Source organism: Desmodus rotundus, chromosome 1 (assembly GCF_022682495.2).
Source record: "Desmodus rotundus isolate HL8 chromosome 1, HLdesRot8A.1, whole genome shotgun sequence".
Taxonomy (NCBI): domain Eukaryota; kingdom Metazoa; phylum Chordata; class Mammalia; order Chiroptera; family Phyllostomidae; genus Desmodus; species Desmodus rotundus.
Window position 1 is genome coordinate 168,754,102 of NC_071387.1, and position 27,449 is coordinate 168,781,550.

General features: G+C 43.6%; 1 protein-coding gene across 5 annotated transcripts; it reads right to left on the bottom strand.

Moving 5' to 3' along the window:
• On the bottom strand, positions 1-27,445 carry PTCD2 (pentatricopeptide repeat domain 2). Of its 5 annotated transcripts, none has more exons than XM_045186278.3 (12): positions 27,310-27,445; positions 26,692-26,764; positions 25,882-25,974; positions 21,736-21,865; positions 18,697-18,815; positions 17,084-17,201; positions 15,293-15,371; positions 14,766-14,857; positions 12,452-12,565; positions 11,011-11,085; positions 4,588-4,701; positions 1-863 (listed from the first exon to the last, which is right to left on the bottom strand). In XM_045186278.3, exons 5-12 carry the CDS (start codon positions 18,804-18,806, stop codon positions 639-641), a joined length of 927 nt encoding a protein of 308 aa, XP_045042213.2. In that variant the 5' UTR covers positions 18,807-18,815; positions 21,736-21,865; positions 25,882-25,974; positions 26,692-26,764; positions 27,310-27,445; the 3' UTR covers positions 1-638. The 5 variants fall into 5 exon arrangements, with proteins under 5 accessions (XP_045042213.2, XP_045042214.2, XP_045042216.1 ...); XM_045186279.3 differs by having other exon boundaries at positions 18,697-18,845; XM_045186281.3 differs by lacking the exon at positions 18,697-18,815 and having other exon boundaries at positions 27,310-27,439.
• Positions 27,446-27,449: the final 4 nt, after the last annotated feature.

Sequence of the window (27,449 nt, forward strand, 5' to 3'; positions counted from 1 at the left end):
ATACAATCCCAAGAAGTTTGGGGAATGTTTTTTATTTTTTTTATTTTTTGAGAAAATGTGGCCCTACTGAACTTTGAATGAAAATTTCAAATCAACATGCAGATTCATATAGGCACTACTATCTTACGGGTGGAAAAACAAGGGCTCAAGTATCTTTTTTGGGGTCGCAGTGAGTGACGACAGAAACAGAGGGAGGATCCTGGGCTATTCCCCAGTATCCCAGCGTAGGAGCTCATACCACCTGAAGTCAGCGAGCAGCCACTCCGTGAAAGGGGGTCGGGGTGGACCACTTACAGTGCAGTTCCTTCCACCACTGCTTACGGGGAACACTGGTACCAGCAGCCAGACTGGACACTGTGACCGTGCTCCTTCAGGAACCCGCCACAGTTTGCCAGCGCCAGCCTCCTTTCTGAGGGAGCAGGGCTTTCTGCTTACCTCTCCCCAGACCTTCAAAGTGGCACAGTGCATTAACTTCTCAGGTGGGCCTGCCAGCACGCAGTGAACACGGAAATTAGGAGCAGACCAAGTGGTAGTACAATGTCCACTGGAGTTCGGTGCCTGCTTTCTCAGGATACCGTAACTCACTGGAAGCAGGCCCCATCCAACTCAGACCACCCCCCAGGGGCTTGGACCCAGGGTTACTCAGCCCACAGGGACTGGCTGAGGGGCTGGAAGGTCCGACGGCTGGCTGTCTTCTTGTTGGACAGAACCACGTGGGACTTCAGGTCCTTGGGGATGTGGCAGAGCAGAGCATCCAAACTGTAAGTGGTGACCTGGCCGTTTATGTGCAGTTTCCCATACAGCTCGTCAAATCTGGCCAGAAGGGCCGGCACATCCTTCACTTTTTCTCTCACTTTGGCCAGCTGGAAAATAAAAGCAATGCAAATCATTATACCTACGCACAATTTTTTCCTTGTTCTTTCTACCCTCCAGGAGGCAGGGACATACATGTATAGAAATGCACAGTGGACCCCTAACATGGTAAAAACCAGGGTACTGGGGCACATGGAGGTATGACCAGCGAAAGGGGATCCCACAAGCTACACACAAAATTCAGAATTAGTCCTTGAAAATTTTACCTAATTATCCTTTTTTAAAATGCTCACCCAAGGACATTTTTTCATTGCTTTTAGAGAGAAAGGAAGGGAGAGAAGAATGGAGAGAGAGAAACATCGATTGGTTGCCTCCCACATGCACCTAGACCAGGGATTGAAGCTGCAAACTTTGAGCTACGGGATGACGCTGCGAACAACTGAGCCATACTGCCTGGGCCTAATAGCTTATAAAAGGGGGATATAAATGGCACATACTGGATAATGAGACATACCAGGAAAAGGAGCTCAAATAGCAACAGACCAAGTGTGTCCAATTTAATGACCAGAGCAAGAGACAGGGCCAAATTATGTAGGGCTTTATAGCGCATGTTAAGTTTGTTTTCAGAGATTGGAAATCTCTTTTTTTAAAAGCGTTTTGTTTTGGGTTAGGAACACTTTCCAGTCTGGCATTTTTCAGAGTGTATTTGAGGTGAGAACGAATACATCTTCAGTCTTGAGACAGGCTGAATGTGCAGATTCTTATAATGATGGGTGAGGCCATGTTCCTTTTAATTAGCATCCTGTTAGCCACTGACTTTTGGTAATGGCAGAAAATAGGTATGAGGGACTCTGTGCTCCAGAGTCCACGCAGCTCCACAGGCCACTTGCTTCTCCTTCACATCCTCTTCTCTGGCCTGGATTTCCTCTTCCCTCTTACTGCAATCATCCTTTGAATGCCGGGGCTTTGGTGTTAGGCATGGTAAGTTTTTTTGGAATTTACTCTGAAAGCCATCAGAGGGTCCAAATTGGGGCACGATCTGGTCTAGGTTTACAGAGCTGTGTGGAGACGTGGCAGATGCGAGAATGTGAAGTCTGCCCCAGAGGCCCCACCGTAGCCCCAGTGAGAGGATGATGGATGGTTAAGACTGGGAAGTATACAGAAAAGATGGATCTTAGATGTATGTGAGATGTACTTTAGATTTAAACTTTTAAGGATGTATGGTTGAAGGGGTGAAGGAAAGGGGAGGCACCAAAGACATCTTCCCAACTTGGGCTTTGTACCTGGGAGAAGGGTGATGTCATTAACTGAGATGGGGAGGAGGAGAGGACCGGATTTGGGGAGGGAACACCAAGAGTCCTGCTACGGACGTGATTCAGGTGCCTGTGAAACTGGTAAGCAGATATGCCAAGAGGCTGTTGGATGTTTTTAAGGATAAAACATGGAGGACAGGACTAGACCAGAGGTATAAATATCAGAGTTGCAAGAATATGAATGGCATTAATTCTACAAAAGTGGGTGAGTTCTAAATTAGAATGTGAAGCTACTTTCTGAACAAAATCAACATCCTGTGTAGTTCAATCCTTATTAACAACATAACCTAACAATGTTTCTTGATGAGATTTAATTGTAATCAAAGTCCCTAACGTATCCTTTGGTCATCTGCTAATACGTCATCATCCTACTCGTTACCTGCACACCTTCCTTTCAAATACGGGCTCCCCAGTGAACTGTCAAATAAAAAGTTTAAGCACTTCTTAATGTTCTCAAAAGGAACAGCTTGTTTAGTCCTCATGTTCAAGGTGAAGTGACTTACTGTGCAGCATATGGCTTCCAAAAGAAGCGCAGCAAGTGAGCCGAGCTGGAGGTATCGACAACTTTGCTCTAATTGCATATACAACACCAGTCCCCTTACACCACTACAAAAATATTACATGGTGTCATCAGGACCATTTTACAATTTCAGCAGAAAAGAGATCATACCACATTGTTTGTTAATTTAGTTTTAAGAAAGAAATCAGTGAATAAACAGCTGTTTGAGTGGTGGCAGTCCCAGCACTGCAGAGAATAACCAATTCTCTCCATCCCTCTAGTGGCAAACCACCTTACCTCCACAGGTGAGACCCGGTCAGTCACTGCTGGTGTAAAAACTAAAGCCAGCAGTCGTGAGATGCAGAGCTATGCAATGCAAGGCTGCACATGCAGGCTCACAGACCTACTCAGAGCTAGCTCAAAGGCTACCTGGAGTACAGGACCGCTTCATTTCACAAGTAGCAGCTCCCTGAGTGTCTCCCAACCATGGGACGGGCTGAACGAGAGGGCGAGCTTTCTGTGTCAGTCAGTCTTACAGCTTTGGGAGGTGCATTTCAGATAAAAACAACCAGCATTTTTCAATGTGCAGTTTGTCTGGATGACAGACTCTTCAGTCATAAAGTTGGAAAACGTATCAACAGACCAGATCTGCGGGATGACTGGTTAACGTGTGTCTGTACTGCACACGCGTGCACATAACTGTGTACATTTCCAGGGCTGCTGCTTTTCTGTCATATTCCAAAAGGATCTCAGTGGGTCACGACCTTCACAGAGTTAAGACCTCAAACACAAGGAAGCTTTAAATTGAGTCATATCCAGCTAGTGTTCTGTTCCCTTTAACAGCAGGAAGAAGCCTTTGGGTGGAAGTGAGGAAATGGAATAGGACTGGGAGGCAACAGGGTGGCAGAGGGGAAAGCAGCCACCTGTCCTCTGCTGCAGACCTGCCGTCTCAGACACCAGGTGGGACCAGCATATAAAAAGCCAAGGGCAGGAGAGAGAAAAGTAGGGTGGGAGGACCACCCAACAGGCCCCTTCGTGGTCAAAATGACAGCACCAGTATCATTACTAACAATATCCTCACACTTATTTTTTCCCTTAGGCTCCATACTACTAGCAATGTACAAATTACTAAATTTCAAATGATTTATAATAATTCCTCTTTGTGTGCTTAAGCCATCAAGGTGACACATGGGTTCTTTGTTTCATTTTGCTTTCAATTTTTCTTTCTCCTCGTTTTTATTTAATTTTGGTTTAGAATTTTGCAAAGCATTTATACGGGTCCATTAGTTGATTTACTCAGGAGCTAAAACAACAATTCTAATGACAGAAGCTTTAGTACGGTTTAATAACTGGAGGTTGAGTGTTCCTATCTAAACTCATGTTGGTCTTTTCATTTGTTTAAATAGGGGAGTTTTTTTTAAAGATGAGAGATACTACAGCCTATTGTTTGCTGATGGGAATGATCCACATGGAAAGGGATGCTAATGATGCTCACAGGAGGGGGAGACACCTTCTAGAGCAATGCCCTGGAGTGGGTCAGAGTGGACTTGCTCCAGGACACAGGCGGGGAGCAGGGCTGAGCAGGCAGGGAGCAGCCAGAAGGCTGTGGAGGGCCAGTGCTTCTCTCTGACTGCTTCCGGTTCCTCCATGATACAGGAAGCAAGATCATCGACTGAGAGTGAGGAGTGGGGAGAAGGCAGTGGAGGCTTGAGAAGAAAGAAAAAAGGGAGAGCCGGGGCCTACGAAAACAATCTGGGGAAAAGACTAATAAAGGGAAAAAGCTTTGCTAGCATTTTGGAGGATATTTTGTGTTTGAGGGGAAAAAAATCTTTGCACCCACAGAGAGAAAGCTTACAAAAGGAACAAAGAGAGTTTGCAAATTTGACCACCTCTCTAAGGAGGCGGCCTTTTTAAAAAGTGCCCTTCCCCTTTAAACGATTTCTGCAGCAGCCACACACTCACCACTTCTTCTGAGAATTTAAGTTTTTTCACAAATCTTGATAAATTTCCCTCTGCGGCATCCTTTAGTATCTCTATCACAGTTTCCAACATACTGGACTGGGCATGGATCATAAGCTGAATAAAAAGAAGACAAAGCAAAAACAAGTCTGAGCCAGCTTTCAACGGAGAAGTGTACCAGAAGATAAGCCTAAATTTCTAGGCATCCACCCCATTTTCATGCTTTGTCCTAATGCATTTGCTTGCACAAGTTGAAAAAAATGCTTCAAACGTATGCTCGCCAACCAAAGCTGGTTTTCCAGTGGCAAATCGAAATGCCGCTACTGCAGAGCTTGCGTAAGAACAGAACACGGACTTTGGGCTGGATTTCCAGCACTGGCAATTATTAGCTATGTGACTCTGGCTGGTACTTAATCTCTCTTTCAGTTGTTTTTTTTTTTATTTGTAAAGTGAGGAAAATGCCTTTACATCTCATATTTTGAATTATTGTGAAAATTAAGTTAAAGACCAGCACACAGGAGGTACTCAATAAACACTACAGTTTCTTCCTCCTTATTGCCTCTAGATTCAGAGGCTCTGACAATCAGATGATCTCCTAAAATGGGCTGGAGGGTAAATACACCTTTGCCTTTTTTATTTATCGGTATTTTGGTTAAGAAATTCCAAGCGCATAGTTGTTGCAGGTACCAGTGGAAGCTGGTTAAAGTCTTAGTGAGGCACTTCTATTTAGACTGTGGTTGTTAAGGAACTTTCAAAACTGGGTACTGTACTTAGTACTCAAAACATCACCTCCCATCACACTGAACAACATGAGAAAAGAACACATTTTTCTCATCACCAATGTGCACTAGTACAATTTCAAAAAATACAGAAAAGTTTAAATAAGAATAAGTTAGAATTTACCAACTAATGTTAACCATTGTTTATAATTTCACATATCTTCCAAACATATTAATTTCCCCCAAAGTTTGATTCTTTTTGTCAATTATTATACAATGAACATTTTCTTATAACATTAAAAAGAAATTTTTTAAAAAAGAGAAAATCTCTTTTGTAATGATGAACGCATAGCAATCCATCATATAAATAATGCATCAAATAAATTAATACATCCTTTACCATATTGATAAATGTGTATACATTTTTAAAAGATAAACTTAATTTCTTAGACTTAATTCCCAGAAGTGCAATAGCAAAGTCAAAGGGTGTGAACATTTTTAAGGCTCTTGACCCTGAGAAAAGATAGGTTTTTTTGGAAGAGCTATTTCTTTTATACACCAAACCAGCCAAGTTCTCTCAACAGTCCATTTCATAATATCTTATGTTTGTTGAGCAGTCGACTAGGAGGAAGGGCCATCTCTGGTCCTGCAGAACAGAATGAAAGGATCCCAAGCAGACTGAATCCCAAGGCCCCATGGACATTCAGCGCTTGAAAGCACGGGCCAAATCACGGGCACACCCGCTGCTGGGAGACCCCTCCACCCCTCCGTGGGTCTCCCACGTTTGAGCAGGAGCCCTGACAGCCTTTATTCCAGTCTTCCCAAGGTTGTCTGTACAACCAGCAGCCTGGGAGGAGACTCAGAACCTCACCCAGAGCAAAGGGCAGGAAAGCTTACTGCCCATTACGAGAGATTTGGGCTCCCCCAATTCATGTTAAAACGAAGCCCCTGTGCACACAGGTGGCATATAGATTTTTTCACGTCATCCTGTGGGAATCTCAGGGAACTAGTGCAAACCTGCTAATCCTCTGGCTACTGCTATTGCGGTGGGTAATAAACTATCCCTCAGTGCTTGATGTCTTGCATCTACCAGCATCCATGGAATGCGTTAGTTTGGAAGTAGGGTAAAATCTCTACTCTAGACAGTTCTTAACATCCTTGTTAAAAAAACCCGAATTTGGATGGCAGTGGACTGTCCTACTGAGGTCAAGGACAAGTCTACGTTTGTTAAATGCACCATCCCCAGTGGCTGGCACCTAGTAAACCCTCAACAATAATGAAAGAGGGGAGCACAGCAATTTTCAAGGATAAACCTCCTGGAGCTCCATGTTAAAAACTATTAATGATGTGCTCCTGGAAGATTTCGGCTTTTCTTCCTAAGTTTTCTCAACTTCTCTCCTTGCCTCCAGCTACTATCTCTGATTCAGTAGGGATTTCAAGAGGAAGGTCAATACCTTATGAATATACTGATGAGGAGCAATATAGATGAGGTGGTTACTGATGAAAGGCAAAGAGAAAATTTAAAGCTAGGAGCTTGTCTCAAACTGAAGTCTCAGGGTGCAATTAAGAAAAGCTAAATTAGGGTACAGCACGTTGCTTTAATCTCACAGCTTTCAAACAAAAGGCTAGGAAAATTGAATTAGCAAGGAGCAGGGGGAATTTTTGGTAAGAAAAACTATTAAAAGAACACATACTTCCTACCCTTCTGATTTTCTGAGGCCTCGGGAAATGGTGACAAATCATCGGATACCTCTGAACCAAAAAGAAGGGTAGGAAGGGAAGGGTTTCTAAACATGCTGGAAACTTGCATTTTTGGCTTTTATTTTCTTTTAAAGTTGTTGCACATTTGAAACAGAACATCACAGTGTGGAAGAGACTGCTAGTTTTCTAAACAACATCCACTCTCCCCTTCCTTCTTTGATAATAGGACTCCCGAATTTTTTTTATTGTTATTCAATTACAGTTGTATGCCTTTTCTCCCCATCCCTCCACCCCACCCCAGCTGAACCCTCCTCCCTCCCCCACCTACGCCCTCCTCCATGATTTTGTCCATTTGTGTTTTATAGTAGTTCCTGTAATCCCCTCTCCTCACTGTCCCCTCCCCACTCCCCCCTGGCTATTGTTAGGTTGTTCTTAACTTCAATGTCTCTGGTTATATTTTGCTTTTTTCTTCTGTCGATTATGGTCCAGTTAAAGGTGAGATCATATGGTGGACTCCCTAATTTTAACTGATGCTATCACGTATGGAACCTGGAGGCTCTGTCTCTCAGGTTCCTTTGCAAATAGGTGAGGCGAGGGGATTAAGTTCTGGCCGATAACATGTAAGACAATTGGGAAAGTATCCTTAAAAGGTGCTAAATTCTGGCCAGATAGCTCAGTTGGCTGGAGTGGCATCCTAATATGCCAAGGTTGTGGGTTTGATCTCCAGTCAGCACGAGTACTGGAAGCAACAAATGAATGCGTAAACAGGTGGAACAACAAATTAATATTTCTCTCTCTCAAATCAGTAAATAAAAAAAAATTTTAAGGTGCTAAGTTCTTTGCCCTCCTATTCTTCCTACTTCCTGCTGGAATAGCAATACAATTAATAGATGGAAGTCACGTGCTTAGGATGCTGGTGTGGAAATACAGAAAGAAGCTGGGTCCTTGAGGATATCGTGGAATGTCAGCCCAGACCTAGACTGACCGCCTCTGGTTTTCTACATGACAGAGAAAGAAAGCCTCTAATTTATACAGATTCTTCTGTTTTTGGAGTCTACATTGCTCCCACACAAATGCAATACTTTTCTTTCTTTTTTTATCCTCACTCTAGGACATGCTTATTGATTTTAGAGAGAGGGGAAGAGATGGAGAAAGAAAGGGAGAGAAACATTGATGCAAGACAGAAATATCAATCAGTTGCCTCTTGGACGCACCCCAACTGGAGACCAAACCTGTAACCCAGGCATGTGCCCTGACTGGGAATCGAACCCACGACCTTCCAGTTTATGGATGATGCTACAACCAACTGAGTCACACCAGCCAGAACTCAAATGCAATTTTTAACTTACACATACAGGTGAGATGCTGCCACATGGGATTTATAAGAAATGAGTCCTTCCTCTTTTCTGCTTGTGCAGCCTCAGAGACTTTCCAGCATGAGCTAGGACTTTAGGGTGACCTTATGGGTAGTAAAAAAGGGCATTAAAGCATTCAATTGTGTCAATAAATAAATGATAAGAGCAGCAAAACCAACCACTTGTCAATTCCCTTGAAAGGTAATTCAATTCCAAAATGAGTCTCCATTTGGAGACTGCGAGACTTCTGGAGAAATTATTAGAAATAAAAGAGAATCAGTGGATAGTTACCCCAACTAGATAGTTACCCCGAGTTGGTGTCTGATACTTTCAGACATATTCGGAAGTAGAAATTAATCCTTTGATATTAAACAGCATTGCTAACAAGGGGGCCATCGATGTTTGGAGACTGACGGGTTTAAAATTAGACTAGCAGGGCAGAGTCAACACGCACGTGCTTTGATGAGATCACTTGCTAACTCCGTGCAATACCTAACACGCATTAGCTGGCAAATGGGAAACCAGACCCTCTGGGTCATATTGGCAGCAGGAGCAAGTTCAGTGAAAAGAAAATTGTGGGGGAACAATTGGGTAAGTGCAAATTCCAATTGGCAGCAGAAAAAGATTTATTTTTTAAAGTATTTATTGATTTTTAAAGCAGATCAGGCAAAAACTTCATTTATTCCTGCAATACTGACTGAACAGACTCTCGACTCAGCCTAATTGTCAGGTTTCCATTTCTTAAAAATTAACAGTTGCCCTCAGGGATTCCAAGTAGATGACTCAGCCTTGGGAAGGTGAGGGCCTATTACATTACATTTTTAAAAACCTGTTCTAATAACAGAGACCCAGAATCTGGAAGATTATTAAACCCGAGAGTGGCAACGATCTCTTTCCTCCTTCCTGAGGGAGAAGCAGCTGACCTGTGCTGAAATATGAGACATTTAGATTGGACATCGGGAAGAATTTCCTAAGTGTGAATTTTTAAACAATAAACCTATCTTTAACTTTCCTGACAATGGGTAATTTTGTGCCCAGTTCACAGAGAAGATGATTCATACTCAAGACCAGCTCAAGGTTCCTGACATAGTCCTTGTCTGATTCATGCCCCCACTCCACCACCGTTACCAGCTGCTTTCCCTCCCAGCTCCCAGGGGAAAGGAGCTGGCCCGGCTGCCTGACCCGTGAGCGCACTTCTCACCGTGCTCTGGATTTCTCCTCCTACTGTGAGGGCAGCTCCACTCTCAGAAGCTCATGTTTTATTTCCACCAAAGCACTTTCTCATTGGGAAAAAAAAAAAATTACAACGTTCTCGTAACAACTTTTAGAGCCAAGGATTGAAAGAGATGAGGAATCTAAATTCGCGGGCACGGAATATGTGCACTACAGCAGAGTCGATTTTTGACATCCAGTCCTGCGTCCTTTTCATTATTCAGGAGGAGCAGCTAGTCCCTGTCCTGGAGAAGAGACACAACTCTTATCCCTGTAGGTCTGGAGTGATGAGGAAACTCCAGGCTATTTAATGAACTGCAAGAACTCGGGTAATTTACTTACCTTTGAATCTTCATTTTCACATCTGTGATATGGAGACATTGTTCTGACAGCGTTGTGTAAAGTGAACCAACAAATATAAAGTATCTAGCATGGTACCGTAGCTAAATTATATTAAAATCCTGCCAGTCTCACTCCCTTCAGTGTCTCACCACCAATCCTTATGGACTGATCCCCACAACCTCACTTCAACTCTAGGAAAAGCCACTTACAGTCCATGTAAAACCCCTCTCACCACTCACCTATATTTCTTTCCTATGATGCTCTGAACCACTTGGAATCCTAGCAATTCTACTTCTGTCCAATCGTGAGATGAGTGCATCTACAGGCCACTCTCTCTCTCAGGAGCAGAAGCACACTTGGGATCCCCAGAGGTTCCATATCCAGTAGGGAGCATAGAAGTTACCAGATGTATGGCAGCTGCTGGAAGACGAGGCCTCCTAGTCTGTTTGGCTTGCTGGTATTGCTGGCTCAAATGACCTGAACTCCTGGACTCGGGACCTTTGCCACCGTGGCCTCCCAGACCTGCTTGAGCCTATGAGTTTTTCAGGCTGACCCGCCCATTCTAACCTACAGTTTCTGCTTAGGTGCCCAGTCCTGAGACGGGAAGGGGTAGGTGACTCTGCTCTCTGGGGCAAATGGCAGGCTGGCAATGTAAGAATGGAAATAGCTAACATTTACTGAGCAAGCACTTACCACATCAGGCACTACTGTATGCACCATAGTTACATTGACTCCATGAGTTAAGTAGCATGAAATAAGATGCAATCAGCACACAGGTTTCTCGTGAGTCTTAGTGACGAGACTGGAGGGCCTACCGCCCTTCTCTCTACAGCTACCACCTTCTGTAGTCATGTGTTATGCCTGGAGCATTTATTCACACCTCATATTTGAGGATATCTACAAGTCTCACCTATTTATAAATTGCTGGAAGCACAGGCTGTGTTGACTCCTCTCATGTAACTTTCACACAGAGCTCAATAAATGAATAAACTGAATGAAGCCCTTGGGAGATCAACAGTCATTGTACAGACAAAAAACTCTGGACAGGATTTTAGTACATTTCAAGTCTTTCTTTAAACCACGAAGAAATCACTTACATTTAAATTAGTGCAGATTACGTTTTCTGGCTTCATGATTTGAGAAAAAATGGATGCAGCTTTTCCCACCTGGTTCTACAAAGAAGAAAAACAAGTCACACCCTAAGTCATATGAGCATTACTCTGCTATCACAAAGACCACTTAAACGTGTCAGGATATTCCTGTTTGTGGTGCACTGGAGCTTTGAGGTACACAGAGACAAAAAGCATTTTGGTAATCAAGAATAAATATTCTATAAAATGTGTCCTATAGTGTCACGTTACTAAATGTTTTCACACGTTGCCTGAGTTCCAGTTTTTCAGAGGGAGGCAGAAAGTTGACATGTCCCCTTTTCCTACTAGAATGAGCAAAAAGAGGGAAGGAAGGGGGGAGGGAGGAAGAGAGAGAAAGAAAAAAGAAAACGAACCAAACATCTTTGACACAATTAGAAGACAGCAGAAACCTCAAACCAGGGAAGAGGGAGAGCACCGGGGCCGCGGCACAGGTCAGTCCTGGAGAAGGCAGTGAGGCGAGAACACCGCTGCCTGCCTCGGCCAGAGCCCGCAAAGTAGTTCTCACAGGTGAGGGGCACAGCCTGAACGGCAAAACGTACACTCCTGTCTACAGTGACGGTAACAGAGTGTAGAACTAGTAATGGGAAGTTCTCCAGATCCTTTCTGCGGCCAAGGTGAAGTTAAGCAAGGATTTATGCAGACGAGCCATACTTGCAGGGAGCGGTGTGTCACTAGGGCAGCAGCAAAGAGATTAGTTTCCTGAAAACCAATTCCATGCCAACGGCCAGGGAGAAATAAAGCCTATGCATATTCGTAAAGTGTTACACATTTTCTTAGGATATCCTGGGAGGGGCTCTTCCAGACAGGGGGTGCTCCAGCGTTCCAGCTGTGACGGCCCTTCACTGAGATGTGCAGGGGAAGGTCTCTCTTCTCTCTGGGCCTCAGCTGCGTCCATCCGCCCAGTGAGGGGTAGGCTGAAGGACCACTGAAGTCTCTTCCAAATAAGAGCGTTTGGGTCTGTCTGTGAACTGTGTGATGGACCCCATTTCTACAACGGGCTCGTTGCAGGAGTCCTCAGCCCTCTGAGGTGAACTCAGCTTTGGAGAGCATTAAATTCAACTGTTCTCTGAGAACGTGACACAGCAAACAGCTCACATGGAAACTTCATTTTAATTACTTTGAGAAACTTCTCTCAGAGAAGCTTCCCTCACTGACTCTCCACAGGCTCTCAGCCAGCCCCTTCTAAGTAAGCAGCAATGCATGTGATGTCCTTAACCATAAGTGGGAACATTCTCTGGAGGAGAGGCGTACGAACAGATGCAGGTTGCCATGGCACCAAAGGCACTGGTCTCTTTGTGGAGACATTTTCTTTTTGATACAGTCAGAAGAGAACAATACACAAATAAAGTGACGTCCCAGCTCACCGACGTGCACCCCAGGCCCTTACCTGGTTCAGAGCGAGAGCCACAGCAAAACATGACGCTCTCCTGGGAAGGACTTCTCCTTTGACGAGAGCTTCTTCCTTCAGCGCTGTGCAGGTTTTAAAAGACTCAGGGCTATTCTAGAAGGAGGCAGGGTTGTTCGGTAAATACATGCTATAAAGCTCTGCGCTGAAAAAATGACGAATAGTGCTCCGTATTTCGGACTTCCTCTTCCAAGAACTCCCCAGAGCCTATCTCAAGCCTGTTAAATGATTAAGAACCATACAGAGACTATTGCATATATATCAGGTTATCTATATATTGGCAGCTCAAGTCTAAATTAACTTTATTTTTAAAGCTCTTTGTCCATTTTCTGACTTGGGGCGGTTTCAGCAGCAAACATACAGATTGTATCTGGGTGGGCTGGTTTCTAGACATGAGTCCCATAAGGTGGAAGTATTAATATAAAGATTCGGCCTGCTACTACTGTATTAAATAATAGAGTAAAGCTCAGCAATGCGGGGAAACTTTTCCTGAGGGGATTTCCAGTGTGAATGTATCCACGTAAGTCAAATATCTGAAACCACCAACACTAATTTGAACATTAATTGTGAAAGAATTCCAGAAAACGGAACCCTTGAAGAAGAAACCCCTCCAAGAACGTGAGTGGCACACGAGGCTACAGACAGCGCCAGGGAAAGCGAACCCTCCCCTTCCCTTGAGCTGCAGGTACATTAGGTTCATGAGAGCTTCCCCGGCTCTGTATCCATGTGCACCTGCCATGCCACGACTCAAACTCAAATCCTCAAGTAAAACCTGAATGTGACGACAGAGGAGGTTCCCAGAACTGGCTTGGACCTCGGAATGGCTGACCAGTTCAATTTTTCAACTCGATTTCCCTGCGTGAAACAAGCTATTCTTGGACACAAGCCAGGGGGGAAAGCCCTCCGTAAGTGGTAGAATTAAATTCTCTCCACTTCAGCATACACTCAGGGACGTCTCTCTAAGTGGGTCAGAAAACTTGGTGTCACAGTGCTGAACAGCCGATGCTGGAGCATTTGGAGTTTTGCTGGCCTTCTGTTTCACAGGACCATAAATGGTGTGATCGGAAAGGAGCGCCTCGTAATCCAGGGACCCACAAACTGAAACCGAGGCCAAATCCAGCCTGTGGCTGACATGGTTTCTACCCTTTCAGAGGCTGGTAAAAACACAAAGAGTATACGACTGAGATCACATGTGGGCCCCAAAGCCTGAAATATTTATTATCTAGTCTTTTTATAGAAAAAGTTTGCTGACCCCGAATCTAACCCCCTCATTTCACAAATGAGGAAAATGACCAGTTTAAAGCCAGTTAATGCTGAAGTTGAGACTAGACTCCAAGTTTCTCAATTTCCACATTAGTTTTCTTTCCACTGTAACTCAACTTCCCCTCTTGTTTTGGAAAATCGGTACTGCTACACTTTTTAGAGGAGTATTTCAATGCCCATGTTCTTCTACCTTGCTTGGTGTTCCTTTGTTTTCAGCATTAAAAGGTGTGTTAAGTTTCCAGAGTTTAAATGGCATAAATGACTATAGTTATGCATGGGACCTTGGTCACTGGACTATTTCATCACTCGTTCATTCATTAAATGGTACAGAAGTAGTTTCTCTGTGCCAGAAACAATCCTGATACAGTAATGACACCGGGACTTGTAAGTCACACTCTCCTCAAAAAGAGTTCATTTTAAAGTCACGTACATCTACTAAAGCCTGGTCGTGTGCCAGGCGCTCTGCCAGGTGCTGGCCTGCCAAGAGGCCTCATGGAGCTTACACTCCGGTGGGGGGATGAGCCGTGCATGTATGCAGGATAAATTCAGGCAGTGTCACAAGTGCCACACATGTGATACAGACAGAGTGCAGTCAAGGGACGCTGGAGAAACTCCCAGCTCAGGTGATCACAGAAAAACTGACAGAGGAGGACAAAGCAGCCCTGGAGTTTGCCAATGAAGGAGGTACGGTTTCCACAGGAGAGGCCCACAGAGCAGACTGACCCAGTGGAGTCCAGCAGGAGCCTACTGGCAAGACCACTCGAAAGCAGTCTGAACCCAGCACACTGTTTCTTGTTCTCACTATCTGTACAATTGCCAGGGATGGATGAGAGATGATAAACTTGCTTTTTCCATGATAAAACGGTCTGACATGGCTAACTTGAGTTTTCTAAAAATGAAGACATTTACAATGGAGGAATCTGCACCAGCTGGAAAACAGACTTCTGAGGAACTGAATTGTATTGCAGAGGAAAAAAATCCTCTTTCAAACACTATCCACAATGCTCAAAAGATTAATAGGAGATAGTCTTACCAGTTTGTAGCAAATTGCAAAAGCAAGGACATAAGTATCTTTGCTGAACTTCACATCTTGGTTTTTCATCTCAATCAATACTCCCAACGCACCTGCCAAAAGTCAGGAGTGGGCCGGCAGTGTTGAATGCAGTCAAGTGAATTCAGAGTCCTCTACTGCTCATCCCCAGAGTTCTAATCAGCACCATCCACTAAAAAGTGTATTTAGCACAGTAAAAGCTATTTGTCAAAGTCATTTAGCAATGAAATAAATTTCCAAATTAATGATAAGGTCATACAGGAAGAACTAATATTTAGAAAGCTGTTATAATTTCAGCATAAGTAAAATCTGAGGTGTTCACTTTAGGGCATGACATATGATGCAACAATGTTTCACACTCGAAGCAGCGGGCCTCCCTGATTCAGGCACTCACCAGGGGTGCTCACCAGGGGTGTTCGGATCATTTCTGCCTGGCCCGTTGTGTTTCCTAACTGCTATGCCAGCAAAGAGAGTGGAATTTTTCAGCTAATATAAATTGCAATACTTACTTTTATATTTCCCTTTGATGAATAACATATCCATCAAAATATTAAATGATGTAGAGTCTGAGAAGAAACCTCGTAAATTCTAATAAAGAAAAACAATACAGCTTGGTTAAAATTAAAACTGTTAAGGGATTATTGTTCTTCTACTGCATCTTATCAGTCCAGGACTTATTTCTGTGCACATCTTATTCATGTGGCCTCCTGAGTTCTCTAATAAATCTCTGATATACCAAGGACTTCTTTTTCAAAAAAATTAAAATGCTGCCCACTCCCTTGGGCGTTATGCCTTTGGCGATGTAGACACTGAACAGGAAGCAAGAGGTACAGTAAGAGATCTCTGGGTTTCAGAAATGCAGTGAAAAACACCTTCATGAAATGGGGTTCCGCTATGCTTGAGAGAAAAGAAACAGCCAACTAACCCCGGTGGGGGTGGTCCTGGGACCTGGGCGTAGCATAGTAACAGGAAATGGCAGCTGGAGGAATAGTTGAGGACTAAGGCAGAAAGTCTGAAGTAACTGTGATCTTCTTTTAGGAAACAAGTAATACAAAGTAGATTATTCACTTGTTCAAATAATTCACTTCAATAATTATTACTTAGTGAATAATAATTCATTAAAACATTTTTTAAATGTTCTTACATCATTTTCTATTTGTTTTTTAACATTATACTCATGGATATAATTTATTATATTAAAACTTTCATTTTCTTTTAATTATAACATTAACACATGCTTATTGTAAAATAGTCAAACAATACAAAAATATATAAAGGAAAAAGTAAGAATTTCCTGTAATTTTATCCTCTAAAGATACACAGTGTCTATCCTTCCAGATTTTTAATACATATATACTGAAAGGTAAATATGTATGTATATCTTTTCTTTTAGAAAAAATAGGCTCAGACTAACGCGTACTGTTCTGAACCCACTTTTCCTCTGATTGCTAATATACTGCGGTCATCTTTCTAATGCACAGGTTTCCTTACAAGAGGGGCAAGCTGAGAGTTAACAGCTCCACGTGGACAGCACCCTTTATATGAAAAACAGTAAGAGACAGGAGGACAACTTAGTTATGGTGGTCCCCCCAAATTTTAAAGTGTCCCAGGTGGCCAGCCCCAGCCCCCAAATTTAACCAGTGTTTCTGACCATGGATAAATTTATAATGTCTCGGAGTCCTAGTTTCCTCATCTGTGAAATGGAAATAATAATGGTGTCTGGCTTACCAGGGCCATTGTGAGAAACAAATGAAATGAACCATGTAAAGTACTTAAGCTGAGGACACAGTAAATATTCAATAACTAATTTAAAAATAATTATTGCTATTGTTTTTAGGAAAAGGAAACTGGGATACGTGAAAGCATTTTGAAAATCGAAAAGTACTTTACAACATAGCCTTCAACCAGAAGTAAAAATAAAAATACAAAAACAGGAGAAAAGCGCAGGCAGAGCACAGGAAAGGCAGTCTTGAAACAGCGCCTGTCTCGCACTGTCCCCAGGACACACTCCTCAGAAGCGAGGATGTCAGTCCCAGGCAGACACACAGCCAAGGCAGGAAGGTACCTTGTAATCTGTGCCTGCCCCTCTTCCACACCTGGTCTATACCTGTGTATAAAGACATTCTTCACGGGAACTGACTCCAAGGAAATCTTAAACATGCGAAGAGCTCATCCATGTAGCCCAGCAGCCTTTCTCTGACAAGATGGGCACAGGCAGATGCCTCTCCTCCCATTATAAAACACCTTCCCCTCAGCACAGGAAGTCAGGTTGGCAGGGAGGGCCACCAGGAGACAATCACCTGGTCTCTGATGAGCTCTGCTGCAGACTCCTCAAGATCCAACTCGTAGCACAGCCTCATGAAGAGTGGTCCAAACTTGAACTCCCCCAAAGTGACATTTCTGGTCTCTGCATGGTACCTGGTAATCAAAGTGATCCAGTGAGCCAAATGGTGGGACACACTGAAAGAGCAGACAGACTGCGGCCTGCACTCTGCCAGCTGTGGGGACCCAGTAAAGAGTGAGGTATTCTCGCAGTCTGGAGGGGAGGCTTACAGACTGAAGATAATGAGAGGAACCCTGGAGTGCAGAAATACACCAGGTATTTAAATAAGCAAATAAACAGAGGAGGTTTGTTGGAGGCCCTATCATCCTGCAAAATCAAAGAGAGAAAAGTATACATTGTAATCATCTCAATTTACCGGGACCCAGTTAGGACTGACTAAGTGTGAGCACACTCTACGTCAGGGAACGCGCCCCTGTAAGCCCCGCAGAATGCACTGTCTCTGTGTGGGCCCCACCTAGAGAGGAGCAAAGGAAAGGGGTAGGGTGATGCCCTGTCCCCATCACGGCTGGCTCCAGCTACACCTCGGATGGCAGATATCCAAGAGGTGCATTTTACAATTTACACCAACCTCTCTGTTTTCCTCAGCTTGGAAAGGCGTATGTGACTACAATCACCTAGCTAAACAAGCTAAATGCTGGTTTGAAATTTTAGTTTTAGGAAAAGGCAAATTTCAAAGACAGTGACATCTTATTTGTGGCTTGAGATTTCTTCCAGAGGCCAGTCTGTCAGTTAGAACGACAAAACCGCAAATTGCTAGCATCATTTTACTTTCAATAACCAACTCTCTGCACCTTAGTCCCTAAGAAGACAATCTGGTACAAGACAAGTACTTCATGACTACATGTAAATGAGACTTCAGAAAGACTCATTCTTTGTGTGATAAATCCCAGTTACTACAGGGGCAAGTTTTAACTTTAAAAAACAGAATCCTTTTTAACCTGCTGAAGTCACTGAGGAAAGCACAGCAATGTAATGAACAGAGTCCGTCCTAAACACACGCACTGCCAACTAGAATGGTGATGCCTACCTTTAAAGATATATTTCAAATTCCAATTATAGAAGCTACAAAAAATATTCACTGCTTCATTACAACTGTTATGAATTAAGTTATTATATCAAATCAAGTTGTTACCTCTTAAATATACAGTCAAACCTCACCATTTCTCGAACATCTCGGTTCTCGAACATTTCGGTTGTCTACCAGAACCAAGTTGTTCACAGAAGAATGTCTCGGTTGTTGAACAAAACTTTGGGTCTCAATTCTCGACCCAAAGCCCCTTTCATGCTGATACCCGTGTGATCAGTCATATGTCTCTTGGGTGACAGACAAAAGAGATTCGGTTTGGGGACAAATCTTCTCAGTTTTCCAGAACGAATTAAGTTTGAGAACCGAGGTTCAACTGTATATAATTTTTGTCAATAACACTTCAATACAGCTGGAAAAAAGTAAGTTATTAAAAGGTAAAATAGCGTAGTAAATAAGGATCTTTAGACTCTCACCCCAAACTCACAGTTCAAATCCCAACTCTCCTGCTTATTAACGGTGTAACCACGAGCAAACTAACTCACCACTGCGTGCTGCAGGTTCCCTCTCTGTGAATGGCGGCGAGAAGAGAACTCGGAGTCTTGGTGAGGACTGACCGAGGTGATATCCCTGGCACACAGCTAGTCTTCCACATATGTTAGTGCTTAAAAATGTAAGAATGCTGAGGAAGCATCTTTAAAAATCAATATAGTTCAGTAAACAGACTCATGAGAAACTTATGCCAGATTAAAAACAAAACAAAGCAAAAGCAAAGATTTCTCAATTTAAATGACACACTAATTAAAAGTCCTAGAAAGCCACAGAAATAACGACCACCTTCTTGACGAGAGACATTCCAGTCAGAGTACCTGCGTCCCTCTGTAAATCAATGTGGTCAAGGTAGGATGGGATTAAGTTGCTCCTCATTTCTGGCTCAATGAAGACTACGTCAGCTCACTACTCTTCTTCCCAGCTGTGGGCCACCTGTCTCAGGAAGAGAGGGAGCAGGCTGGTTGCGCCCTGGCCTGCCCAGCTTCCCACTTGTCCAGCTGTCCACAAGCAGAGAGAGGGACAGCAAGCGAGCAGAGACTTATCAGCATCAAAAGGAACGATGAGCCATACTTTGAATGTTTATGGGAAAAATAGTGAAAGAGTGTTCAAAATTTTATCCTGTTTTATAATTCTTTTAAACATCTGATAGCTTTGGGTAGTAAAGCAGGCCAGAGGGTCCTAAATGATTCACCTTCATGAAATTGAAATAACAGAATTAGGTTTGCTGATACAGTGTGACTAAATCAGTATAACTCTTTTGGAAAATAATCTGGCAATTTATACCAACAAGTTTCAAAAGGTTCATACCCTCTGAATCCACAGAGGAAATAAAGAATAAGTTTTATGCGTTGAGTTGCTCATCACGGTGTTATGTATACTCGTGAAAAGTTAGAAATCACTTAGTCACTCAACAACAGGGGCACAGTTAAATGTTCATTAGCCCTGGCTGGTGTAACTCAGTGGATTGAGTGAGGGCCTGAGAATCAAAGCGTCGTCAGTTCAATTCCTTGTCAGGGCACATGTCTGGGTTGCAGGCCAGGTCCCCAGTAGCGGGTGCGCTAGAGGCAACCACACACTGATGTTTCTCTCCCTCTCTTTCTCCCTCCCTTCCCCCTCTCTAAAAGTAATAAATAAAATCTTTTTTAAAAAGTGTTCATTAAAATACGATTCCTAAGTGTATGATTAACAAGCAAAAACATTTATTCTATAATACTCATCAGAAAACAAGGAAATATCATTATACAATATATACAGCAATAATTATAACTATGTAAAGATAAAGTCTATCAAATCATAAAATCTTTGCATGAAAATGGTAAGGGTGTATATTCAATCTGCAGTTGGGAATCTGCTATGCTAATTTATAATCTGTGATGTTAACTTGTAAATTGTTACATGAGAATTTTCAGCACTCCTAACCCCTGTAAGGGTGAACAGTATATCGAAATATTAACATTGGTTTCTTGGAAGTGGGAGATAGGCCCCAAAGATAGCCACCATCAAGCCCTTCCCTCCCTGTTTGTGCACGCCACTCCATCCATCCAGAGGTGGAAGCCTTTCCCCTCCCCGTGAATCTGGGCTGGCAGGGTCACCGGCCTTGACCAAGAGAATGCACCAGAAATGAGGCTGTGCCAGTTCTGGGCAGCTCCACAAGGCCGCAGCTTCCACTTGTGCTGTGGGCCGGTGCAGCTTAGGCTAGACTCGTGAATGGTGAGATACTCCAAGGAGAGAGAGGGCCACAGGGAGGGGCACTGAGGGATCAGAAATGCAGATGACACCTTCTTGGACGTTCTGGCTCAGCCCAGTGACCTGTAGATGAGCAAGTGATGTTAATCAACGCCAAGAAAGGACCGCCCAGCTGAGACGGGCCTCGATTCCTGACCCACCAAATTGTGAGAAAGAATAAGCAATGCTTGATGTTTTGAGTGACTGAGCTCTGGTGTGGTTTGCTGCGCAACAATAGGCATCTGAAACAGCGCACCTTGCAACACATTTGTTCCTTCTACTTATTTGGTGTTTTTCAAATTTTCAATTAATTTTCTGTAACTTTGTTATTTTCCTTTCAAAAAAATAACATAAATTTTTCACATTATAAAATTATTAAAGTCCACTACAGACAAATTGGAGAAGTCAGAAAAGTACACATTTAGACAATCAAAAAATATGGAAAGTGTAATTCCCAGAGAACCACAGTTAACTTTTGACATATATTCTTCCAGTATTCTATATATGAATACCCTGTATTTCTCTATAAATGCACAATATAAATGCAGGTCCATGTACAGAAATATATCTTTAAAGGATGGTGAAAAGAAGCAATGACTTTAATTTCCAAAATGAAGCCTGTTGATTTTCTCCCAAGGAAGCGAAACCTTTGCTGGGTTTCCTAAAAGCAGACTATGACTCCGTGCGAGTTCCTTCTGACAGGGAAAACCCTGACAATGGATCCGACACGACAGAACATGACAGGCTTTAGCCCGGAGGAGGGAGACCAGCTAGGAAGCCCCTGCAGTGATCCCAGCGAAGGACGCCGAGGCCTGAACTAAGACACTTGGAGCAGGGACAGAGAGAGGAAGGCGAGAGATGAGAGATGCCAGGGAAGTGGAAGCAGTGGAGCTCTTATCCTGCCAGGGAGGAAAGAAAATGAGATTAGGGGAAAGGGGCTCCCTGGAATCTGTAGTGAGTGATTGGCCAATGCGACAGAAAACACAGCAAGAGAAAGAAATTTGTGTAAGTTCAGCGTGAGGACCTATGGGACATGTAAGTAGAGTTGCTGAATAGCTGGTGAGTTCTTGGAGAATGGATTATCTGTTTCTATCCCTGGCACCTGACATGCAGTAGGAACCCAACAAAAGTTTGCAAAAAGAATGAAGATCAATGTCTAGAGCTCAGGGCAGGCATCCGGACAAAAGGCTTGGCAGTCACCGGTGTACAGGTGATGGCCGAAACCATGCAAGCAGATGAGGTTGCTCAGGACACAGAACAGAGTGAGAAGGGACAAGGGCTGGGCGGATTCTAAGGAAATGCCTCACCTGTAAATGACATTTTTAGCCAGTTCCACATCATCCCGGGACTCACACAAATGAAGTAAGGTTTTCAACTCCTCCTTCAGGATGAGCTTGTTCTGGGTCAATTTCTCTTCCAAGTGTCTCAGATAGGTTTCTGGAAGAAAGCACAGTGGGGGGGGGGGCATCACTAGGCTGACTGGGGCTGTCCGAGTCTGACCTCAGGGGGCAGGGGAAGCCTGAACCTGGCCTGTGGCAAAGGGGCACTGGAGGGGCTCATGGCCACCCAGCTCCCTCCATGGGCTGGCCCCCTTGGGCACAGAGTCGGAGATGCATGACACAAAGCATCCGTGTCATGGGGCGCCAGCCCAGGCCCCAATCAAGACTTTCTCATGCAGAACCTCCGAGGACAGGAGCAACAGGATATGTATTTTTGACTACCTGGGTGATCTTCGTGCACACAAAAGCTGGAGAATATCCCAGAGGTTTAGCCCAAAGAACTGTATCTACAGGTGACTCAGGAGGGGGGAAAAAAGAAAATGTAACCAAGATAACCAAACCATCAACTGGCAGGGCACCGAGCATTAAAACTGAAAGGAAAATGGGAACTGAAGGGGGCTTTGCCCACAGGGGCTGGTTCACATGACTCGGAAATAGTTTATGTCTCTTTCATTTGGTCCAGCTTTACCTCACCTACATTCTTCTTGGTCTCTCTCTACCATTGTTGGAAAGTATGGCACCAGACTATATAATGCATAGGAGTGTTTTAAATAAAAAACAGTCACTCTACCCTGGCCAGGTAGCTCAGCTGGTTAGAGCATGATCCCCAATATGCCAAGGGTGCGAGTTCAATCCCAGTCAGGGCACATACAAGAATCAACCACTGAATGCATAAATAAGAGGAACAACAAATTGATGTCTTTCTCTTTCCGCTCCACTATCTTCCTCTCTCAAATCAATTAAAAAAAAAACAAAAACCACCACCAGTCTTTTCTAGTTGATCCTACTCTATCTCTGTCCCTTGTCTTATGTCCGATCAACTGTGGGAACAAACACCAGAAAGAAACATACCATAGCTTCTTAGCATTTGGAAGGGACTGTATTCCCACCAGAATGTGGGGGTGAGATGCAAGGCAACCACCGAGCAAGCACCTGCTTTCCAGAAGGCACGGCTGTTCTCAGGAACAGAATGGCCAAGAAAAGTCTACAGGATTTGCTCCGAGGCCCAGAGCTTTAAGGACCGCTGTGCAAGGGTGGCACAACATACATTAAAAGTGCGTGATCTGGAAGCTGAGGCAGACACTGCCCTCGATTTACAAGAAAAGAAGGCCCGCTAACTGTAGCGGACCCTCCAATCTTTACTTACAGAACCACATAATTTAATGGTTAAAGGTTTTAGAGAGAGAAGGAACTGGGGTAAAATCTAGGCTCTGCCACTTGCGCACTACAGGGAGATCCTTCTCTGGGAGACCGGATTGATTCCTATGTGTAAAGTGAGGACCATGACACCTACCTCCTGAGGGCATCCTGAGATGATGTACGTACCGCACGCAGCGCAGAGCCTGGCATGGAGCAACTGCCAGTTAATCACAGACATCATTAGTCTTATTTTCGTTCCTTCCAACACCTCTTCGATTTAAGAGGATTTGTTCTTTTGAATATTTCAGAACTATTTCTAGTATAAAAGATTTCAATGGGATGCCTTTACAACTTCATCCTTCTTAATAAACCTTAAGAATCCAAAATTTCAACAGATATAATTTGTATTTTAAAGTCAATCTATGAAGATGTAAGTGCTTATCACATATTCATACTCAGAGGTATGGTTCCTGTCTGAAAGAACATAAAGTCTATTTAAGAAGAAAAGATATATTTATAGAAAGCTATTCGAAAACATTGATGGAATAGATGGCACATGACTGACTATAAACACAATATTAGAGAAGGGAAAAATCAGAGGGGCAGGAACAGACCAGGCCTGGTGGGAGGGGAAAGGTACCAGAGAGGAAGGAAGGGGCTGGATGGAGTTGGAGAAACTGCAAAGTGGGGGGCATTCTAGGTACCAGCAGGAGTAACAGCACAGAATTTGCAGCAGGGGGAGGTGGTGAGGAGAGAACTGTGACTAGATGAACAGGAAATCACACTGGATTCCAGAAAAGGTAAGGTCCATTATGGAAGAGCCAGGAAGCCAGAGGGTAAGTCTATATGATGTCATATATAAGGTGACGCAGATCTCGGCCCACAAGATCTGCTGTTGAGGTTTCAGTATTCCAATACACAACACACAGAGGTCCTGTGGGGGAAAAGGGACTGCCCGGCCACTCTCTCAAGAGGAGAGGCTTGAGCACCTCGGCCACTCCCTCAAGGGGGGAGCGCCCAGAGCCTTGCCTTGACCAGCCTTTATAGGCTTTCCAGGCCCCTAACATCAAAGATGGTCCTCATTTACTATGCAAAGGTTTGTTTTGGGTGGTTATCTTTTGCAGACAAAGGAGAGGGTGTCACTGAATACATCAAAGGAGGATATTTGCAATGTAAGGGGAGAAATAGTCAAAATGGCTATGTCCGATACCTGGAGGGTCTAGCCCAGATTTTAGGAAGATAAAGATACTCCGTAAACATTTGCTTCCTCAATTCAGGGTGAGGGAGTTTTAGCAAGAGCAAGTCTCATAGCAGTCTGGGTACAATGCAGGCCTGATTTCCCACTGGAGAACTTATCCATGGACATGGGTCCTGCCCGCCAACCTCGCTCCCCACTGGCTTTTCCAAGTGGGGGCTGAACCACATTTCCCACGCTTGGAACGGTTCCAGAAAAGGTAAGGTCCATTATGGCAGAGCCAGGGAGCCAGAGGGTAAGTCTGTATGATGTCATATATAAGGCAGTACCATCGTAGGTTTGTACAAGGATGAAACGTGGACAGGATTTTGTAAATACCAAATCTAACAATGCAGTACACTGCCACTCATTATATTAGCTGCCGCTCAGAACATATGCACAACTGTCACAGCCTTAAAGAGACTATGACAATTGGAGAGAACAACTAGAAAATGCTGTGGAGCCCTAATTTTGCAACTCCACACAGCTCCAAAAGACCTGGCGTAAAAGGAAAAGTCTGAAGTAAAATCTAGATCGAGTCTACTAAACTGGAGATTGCTATATGCTCTCCCCCACACTTAAGGCTTATTTTCTTGTTCTGTAGGTGAGATTATGCAACAGTGTGATTGGCAGAGCAGTGAGGGAAGACATTTTTGGAGGGCTGGACCCTGAGTGAAGAGAAGCAAGAAGTGTTAATTAGGTGTTCATAAACATTTGATAATAGAGGAAGGAGAGCTGAAAAAGTCAGTAAAGACAAATAAAAGAGTTATTAAAAGAGAGGAGAGCCTTGCTGTGTTTATAAAGAAATCTGAAGGACTGGGAATGACTCAATGTGCAGGAGACAGTGTAAATGCAACAGGATTTCCCAGATGCTGAAAGGGAACAGGACCTACAGGGTGTTGTTGTAATTTTTGTTTTTTATAATAAAAAATTTCAAACATACCTGAAAGTAGAGAGAACAGTATACTAGAACCCCTACCCCCAACATCCAGCCTCAACAATTGTCAATATTTTGCTAATTTTTAAAAGACATCTTTGTTCTAGCCCATTGACTTTTCCAGCACAGGGTAGAAAATATGAAAATACATCACCATACATAGCACTGTTTTGTTTTATTTTATTTCACTTATATGTAGATACGTATGTGTATAGTAGATATTTAAAATAAAATGAATTTTTTTTATTAAGGGTTACATCAAAAAGTTTGAATGCCAGTCATCTGGAGTAGTTCTTCTCAGACCTTATTGTGCAGAAGAACTGTATGGGGCCTGAGGTTTGGGATTTCTATCAACCTCCGGGTTGCTGCTGACCCTTGAACCTTTGAGTGTCATGGATCAGGAGGGGACCGGTCATAGTATTTCCCTGGGATCCTGGGTGAAGGGGTAAGAGGAAAGTTGTAGACCCTGCCGGTGAAGAATGAGATGAAAGGTGCATTTAAGGGTAGACTAGGAAACTAAAAATAAATCACCTCAACTTTTCCTGAGACATAAACTCACTGAAAAAGGGACTGAATGGGGATAGAGACAGAGGAAACTTAAGTCACAGAACAATGAACAGATGAACAAAATAGATTCAATTACCTTTGGTGCCAGGAAGATTGTGTGCAATAGCCACCTTCGTATGCTGAAATTCTCTTAATTTCACAATATCATCTGTAAGTAGATATCTTTTAGCTAAAAATTAGAGAAAGAAAAAGAGTAAAATCATTTTGACTGTTTTATACTTATTGTTTATTTACTATAACATGAGTGGAGCTTGACTGCCTCTCATAACTGATCTTATCTTCATGTAGTATATAAATACTCCATCTAGATGGGTACAAATACAGCAGTCACCCTGGTCGGAAAAAAGTCTCCAAACTACCAGAAAATGCAAATCCCCTGCATGGCAAGTTATGTTTGTGTGTAAACGAAGCTAGTGATTGTGTGTGGGGATGGGTTGACAGGAACTTGGGATCTGAAAGACATATAGACATTCACCATGTGGTTAAGAGATAATTAGGGAATTTGTAAACAAACTAAAGGCTATTGTTTATGCAGAATAGGAATATCTAGTTTTGGTATATGTAGGTAGAAGCACATAGTGTAAGGGAAAAAGCTAGAGCGTGACCATTGGAATTCCCAGTTCAGTCACTTGTGAAATGAGGAGTATTGCCTCTCAGATTTGGATTAGCAGTATCCCCAAGACATATCAGAAATCACTGATCACAAGATGGGTTTGGGGGACATCACCATTTCTTTAGGTTGCTGGGCTGTGCGTGGAGTGGAGCTTGGCCAAAGCACCATCCACTGAAAGAGCTCTGGGTACTGCAATAAACAAGGTGACAGTAAAAATTGTTATATAGAAAGTCAGTCCAGAGGAGTTACAGTGGGACTGTACGGGAAGGCTACCTGTGTTCAAATCTCTTCCGTACCACTTCCCTCTGACCTTAGGGAAATGAGGTCGGACTTGCTGTTTCCTCCTCTGTAAACAGAGAAAAGAATGGTACTCCGTCACTGGGTGTCGTGACGAGAAAAGGGATCTGCGTAAAATGCATTAGAATAATGCCTGATACAAAGTGTTACGTATTTTATTATCACTCATCAGCATTTTCAACTTCAACCATCTTCATAAAGATATTAAGGGATAATTTTACAAATGAAGAAATCTCATCAAGGTCTTTCAGATTGTTAGCTGCGGAGCTGGGTCTCGGCTCCCAAACTGCGGGACACTACAACCAAAGGGGGAAGGGGTGTTTTGGGAGGGCAACCTTGCCCCATCCAAGGGAATACTACAGCCCCAAGGTCAAGACTCCAGCTCGGCTTCTTCGGTTCTCAGGTACGTGGTTGACCACAGCACTCAGGGGCCACCGCTGCACCCACGCCCAGCCAGAGAGCAAAGGCACGCTCGGCTGCCGCAGGCCAGTAAGTACCTGCGGCGCAGTTATTTCTCCAAAGTGATGCCAGTTGAGGGATAAAGATCCCTTCTTTCCCATCCCTCCCTCCTTCACCGCCCGAGGCCGCGGATACCTCCGAGAGGACAACGGCAGCAGGTGGAGCCTGAACCTCCCACCCTGGGATACACCAAAGACCGCAGCGCCTGCAATCGGGATAGCTTCGATGGCCGAAAAGTAGTAGCCATGCTGTCCCGGGCCGCACCAACTGCAGAG